We start from the raw sequence: 6,139 nt of genomic DNA on the forward strand, positions 1-6,139 counted from the left end.
CAGGACCACACACACACACAACCACCACCAACACACACACACACAACACCAACAAGCAACACACACACCACACACACCACCACACACACCACCACCACACACACACCACACACACACACACACACACACCCACACACACACACACAAAGGACACGGGTGGAAAGATCTCTCCTGTCTGTCTGTGGATGCCTCGGGCTTCATAGGAGAGAGACAGGAGAGAAGCAGTGAGAAAGAAAGCTAGTTTTCAAACACATTGAAAAAACGAATCCGCAGGCGCTGTCTAAATCGAGGAGTCGTGAATGAAATACTGCATGCCGAACAGTCTTCATAATCCATCATCTCACCGTTCATACTGAGCTAAACTAAAGGATGACTAGCCCCATACCAGAACCAACCCCCGCCCCACCAACCCACCCGTGCAGGAAACTGGTCCCTCGTCTAGATAGGCACCGAAGATAAGAGCCCAGTTAATGAATCAGACTGAAGGAACTGACATCTCATTCTTCTTCCCCTCCTTCCTCCTCACCCTCCTTTCCCCCTCCTTCCCTTTCAGGCAGTGAAGAGTGGCCTGAAGACTACTGTAAGTGTCCACGCGTCTCCGGTTCCTGTGCCGTGCGGAACCCTGCTGGAAGCAGCTGTCCCCGTTCCACGACACCGGGCGCTGCTCAAGTTCGCCGCTATGACACGGCCGTGCGGTGCTGATAGTGTCACCAACGCGGGCCACCGGGGAGACGGAGCTGGCGGGGCGCGCGTCGCCACGGTCAGAGCCACCGCTGCCACTGACCGTTGTTCCTGGAGGGACTCCCCCAGCTTCTGCAGGCGTCACGCTACTCTCCGCACACGGCCGGACGCTCTGTGCCAAGGACACCAGCTGCCAGAGCTTTGCTGCGGGCGCGGCTACAACACAGCCATGACCTCACCCCCTCTCCATGCCACTGCCAGGTGCAGCTGGGTCTGCCATGTAGAGTGCCTCAAACTGTGCAGGAGGAGAAGTGTACACTGCAAAAATACCTGAAAAGGGGAAGATAGAGACAAAGAGAGGAAAAGATGGGGAGGGAAACTAGACATTCAAATGGCAGGACTAGAACCACTCAGACATTACTCTTGATAAATTAAAGGGTTTGACTTTTAAACATACCTTACAGATGCCTGTTCTGAACTGAGAACAGGTTTTGGGAAGCATGGAAATGAACAAGGTCATAATGTTTGTTGGTAGTTGGCCACTTGTCGAATCGAACATGCGCGTCTCACTCGGATGAGGCAGTATCAAGACCACTTTCTGCTTTGCTCATACTGAATGCACTGGACATCACAGACTTAAGTGAAGGAGAGAAGGGTTTGCCTTGCTGCGACAGTTATGGCAGGGGAAGGGCCTCTTCACAAGGTACTGAATGACCACAGTAGGTTCACGATCATATTTGCAACATATCTCTGTGGGAGCGCTGACAGTTCCATTGGTCCTGTCCTCTTGTCAGTTTGTTCTTAGTCCGTTGTTCTAACTGCTACTATGCTTGTACTTACATAAAGATTCAGAGCATTTCCAAAGCGCCCAGAAAATGCCAAAAAGGAATTCTAGAGGCCTCTTGACGTGCCTGCATCTTCCCTGTCGTGCCCTTCTCATTTCGTTGCTTGTCTTACTAAATGTTGCTGGGAGCAGTCACATTCATTCATCAATAGAAAAAAGTCAGGCCATTCAAAGCACTTTAATCTCTCTCTTTTGTGTGTGTGTGTGTGTGTGCATGGAAAACGATCATAAGAGTTTAAAAAGCTGAAACAGTTTGAGAGTTTGGGTTAGCAGCCAAAGGATGCCTTCGTTCAAAAGTCCACTGAGCTTGGTGGTGGCGGGGTGGGGGTACCAGCGCTGAGGCACTCAGCCAGAGAAACTCTAACTGGGTGGGGGCCAGAGACAGGTCATGCGGCATGGGGGTCATCCTTACGGGCAGGGGGGAGACCCAGGGGCTACTTCAGGGTTGAAGAGTTCTGCCGAGTTCCGCCCTACGCAGGTATGAACCCCTCAGGGGCATCTCCGAACATTACTGAGGGATGAGGGTTAGAGGGTGGTGTTGTGGAAAAACAACCACCTCCGGGTCTCTACTGAGCCGGATAGGTGGAAGGTGAGGAAAACACCTCACTCAATAAAGATAAGATAAGATAGACTACTTCAGTTCATCCTGTTGTTTGTATCTCTCCCTCGCTCTCTCTCCCTCTGTCTCTGAAGGGCCTGCTGCCTCAGTTGAAAGGTAAAGGGGAAGAGCCTTGGGGCTGGCTGTTTCTAAGCTACACACACAAATACACACATAGTGTTACCGTATGAACATTATGTGGATTTATGGAGAAGAGCACAGTTCAGTGCCATACAGTAAGTGGAAAAAATGCTTGCTCGTATATTAAAAGAGGCAGCAGTTATAATTGTTCTCTCTGACGGGAGACCTTTAATTTTCTGTGGGCCCGCACAGCAAGCTTTATCATGCCTGCCTTGGAACACCTGGCTCCRGGGATCTGACAGCAGTCTGTCTCCTCTCCTATCCCTGTTACTTGCTGCCTCCCTCAGCCTCGACCAGCCCAGGCCCAGTAGCTATCTATCCACCAGGGCTACAGGAAGGGAGACAGCATGCAGGGGGAGTGGGCTACTGGCACTGGATGAGATATATGGGCAAGGAGTCAGGGCAAGACCTGGTAAAGTCACACAGTCCCTGCTGCCTCTGTTGGAAGAGTGCATTGTATGGTAAGCAGTGTTGGGGTTGTCTTCTGCTGGTGGGTCTAAAATTGAGCTGTTATTGGCTGATATGTTTATGATGCTTGGGAGGAAACTACTCACTACGGGCATAGGCTTATACCTTTCTCTTTTGAAAAAATTTACTTAAGCCAGAATAGTGTCACTCACAAATGCTTAATGGGCTACTTGTTGTTTTGCTTGAGCTTATCCACATGTCAACACTCACTCACTCACCCGGATTCCAACGTTAATGTTGTGGGAGTCGATCTGCGCCCTCAGGTCTTTGCTGACCCTCTTCTGGCCCAAGAACTTCTTGAGAAATTTGGTGCTGTATTTCAAGTTGTCACCGCAGACCCCCCACTGCCATGCCTCGCGATGCTGTATTCCTGGGGAGTCGTCGCATGTGCACCTCTCCATTCGGCCCGAGCTGCAAGCTTTTGCTAGTGCGTGGGACAAGGCCGCTGAAGACACCGCAAGAAGAAAGGCAGTCTCCTTGAAACCTGGAATAGACAAATTACATCAACAATTAATAATAGTCTACAATAAAAATGTTAAATGTTGTTTACTCCTCGTAAATTGGCTAGGCCCAGACATGCAAAGACTAGACTATCATCCAAGCTCATGAGATACATATTTTGGTTACATTCTACTCCCATGTTTCTACTCCAGTGTTCCGTTTAAAGAGTTGTGTCATGATTCCTCTGCTGACTGTTCCCGGTGGTTTGGTTTCGCACTGTTATTTGCTTAGCCCAGAGACATCGCTATGATGTATTTTAATCCAATTAATTCTTATTTTGACTAGGAAGGATTTTTTTCTCAGATGAAAGTGAGTAATCACGTCGCCCTTTTCCTCTGGTAACTGGGCGGGTTTCCGAGATATAAATAACCACTGGGCCCTCGTAGGCCCCGCCGCACCGGGCTTTTTGGCTCTTTAGCCCTTAATTAACTCCATGCTGACCTGTTCATGGCTCTTCGTGCTGATAGCATAACCATGCTCTAAAATTATTTTATAAGGGGTGGAGCATTAGCCGCTGACTTTTTGTTGTTGTTGTAGGCTATAGACTAGAGTTTAGCCTGGCTCATTATTTTGAGATCACTCACCTACCCCCACAACAGTCAATTTATCAATTCAATATACTTACATTTTCAATCAATTGCATTGTTGCACTTGAGAAATCCTTTGCATCATCAAGTAGTAATTTGACCCTTACGATATTCACCACACAACAGCAGTCTAGGCTATTAGGCCTACATGTTAACTTGCTTCCCATGTTGCGTCCCTCCAGATGGAAATCTTGCCCTCATATCTCTCTGTGTGTAAATACATGGCACTCTGTGAATTGATGACATATTATTGCACCTCTTTTCAGAAGACTCCCGCGGCCGTCCAAGCTACAGTTCCAGCGCTCGTTCCGGAATTGATAGCGACACTCCAGGAGGCTGAGGCGCACTGATTCACGCAGCGTCTCGGCCAAACCCGGCTCGCGGCGACACAGTCGTTTCTGCCTACGGGCCAGGGTCATCTGCTCGCATTGTTTTAGGTGAGCTTTTCCCGTTGGGGGTTCATTGGAGAACGGGGCAGGCAAAAAGACCAAGGGCTCTCGGCCTGTCAGCCTTTCRAAGGAGACAAATGTATACATTCAGTGCAGTTTAGTTATCACTGACGTTACCAAATTCAAAAAGGAAAATGTCATATGAATAATCTTATCAAGAGAATATAAATATGTAGACCTATAAATAATACCCAACGTTCTGGTGGTCCTGGGAATAAAGAAAACATGTTGTTCGAGAGTCATTTCTATAACATGTGTCCATAACAATTACATTTTGTTTATAGCCTATAAATCGAAACAATATCTATAGTTTTTGCTGACTCTACAAGCTTTTAACAACACACTACACATAGGTATAYGCGCAATTAAGTATAAACGTAGTAAGTCATATCAAAATGTCTGAATTTGCTTCCAAGTAAAATTACGCACATATCGGCCTATATTTGACTTCGTCTGTCCTACCCACATGTGCCCAATAAAACCACATAATAATACTAAAAAAGGAAACTGAGTGTAGGATTCTAATTTTAAAATAAAATATTAAAACAAATCTGTTTATGCATGCACATGAGCTCCCTCATTCAAATTTCGACTATTGCCAAAAAGTGAGAGAATTGAGGTGGTGCCAAACTCGAGAGGTCAGGAGACCGTGAGAAACCATTCACACTCACAGCAAGTCATAGATTATACAAAGGCTATCTTAAATATTCAAATATTCTGCTCCGAGACTTATTTGGCAAATGAATAATCATCAATAATATTATTATACTATGTAGTGGTATCATAAGGATGTAGGCCTATTTGAAAAATTTTCACACAGCCTTGTAAACTAGTCTACATTGTTTACTTTTAGATACCAGAAAAATGCAATCATAAATAATCTCAGTGGATTTGAACATCCAAACAAGTCAACATTTACAGTCCTACATTAAGGTCTCGTGCGTAATTGCGCACGATAGTCATGGAACGCTGGRCTTCCATCATATAGGCAGGCTATGTACGTCGCATCACATGTATTATTTCCTACCGACATCGATCTGCTGTATATGTTAGAAGCAAGGAAAATACAATAAAACTGCAGAGACATAACAGTAAAAGAGTTGTGGCTGACCCAAAATATGCTGCAGTGTGCGAGAGGAGGATGCAGAGCTCAATGAGTCGCAGTAGGCAGGCGGTCCTTGGGAGCCTAGAGCACATGATGACGGGTCGACGCTGCTCTTCATCTCGCTGATTCTGCACTGGGAAAGTCTGTGCCGTCTGGCWGGCTCACCTCCTAAGTGGCCCACACAAACTTCGGTCCACTGCGGCAGGCGCGGTCCCAAGGGAGGCAAGGCCTCTGGGGAGCGCATCATCGTGCCACACGCCCATTGGACTCCCTTGTCGTCCCGCCCCAACCATTGAAACACCTCCCACTTAGAAGGAAGTGACAGGTAGGAAATCTACCTGGCTGTGATGAGCATTCGTCTGGGTTTTGTCATTATCGTGCCTCATATTCAAACKTGCTGGTGCATTTTCATTCTACCCACTGACAGATTTACTGTGCCATGTTTATGGTGGATACACCAGGGGCAAGTGTATGGGCATATACCAGAATAACTTTAGGCTATAGGATGTGGCTGGCTATAGAATGACTATATCCGAGTGTGCTCCTTTAAGAAGTTCTGTAGCTGCCTGAGAAGGTAGACATAGCCTACAAATACAAACATGCAGATACAATTGTTATAGCAAAAATGGATCTTGGATTATAGCCATAGGATTCCATAGGCATATATTAAGCAATACATACTTTTATACAGTTGAATCTCCACCATCACTTGCTGTCTATTTTCCATTGCCAGCAAAGACTCGCTGATGGTCTGTCTCGTTCTTG

The 6,139-nt window shown here is 46.7% G+C and overlaps 1 protein-coding gene across 2 annotated transcripts in view; it reads right to left on the reverse strand.

Annotated features, from left to right (window-relative positions):
- wnt9b (wingless-type MMTV integration site family, member 9B) overlaps positions 1-5,642 on the reverse strand; it is an 8,491-nt gene extending 2,849 nt beyond the window's left edge. Inside the window, exons 1-3 of one of the 2 annotated variants that reach the window (XM_024147011.2) lie at positions 5,381-5,556; positions 4,077-4,330; positions 2,951-3,216 (exon numbers count right to left, since the gene is read on the reverse strand). In XM_024147011.2, the coding sequence (XP_024002779.1) occupies positions 2,951-3,216; positions 4,077-4,330; positions 5,381-5,466 (606 nt within the window). In that variant the 5' untranslated portion in view covers positions 5,467-5,556. Of the gene's footprint in view, positions 1-2,950; positions 3,217-4,076; positions 4,331-5,380 lie in introns of both variants that reach the window. The other variant, XM_024147012.1, reaches the window with a different exon arrangement.
- Positions 5,643-6,139: the final 497 nt, after the last annotated feature.

This window comes from Salvelinus sp. IW2-2015, unplaced genomic scaffold (assembly GCF_002910315.2).
Source record: "Salvelinus sp. IW2-2015 unplaced genomic scaffold, ASM291031v2 Un_scaffold16690, whole genome shotgun sequence".
In the NCBI taxonomy this organism is placed as follows: domain Eukaryota; kingdom Metazoa; phylum Chordata; class Actinopteri; order Salmoniformes; family Salmonidae; genus Salvelinus; species Salvelinus sp. IW2-2015.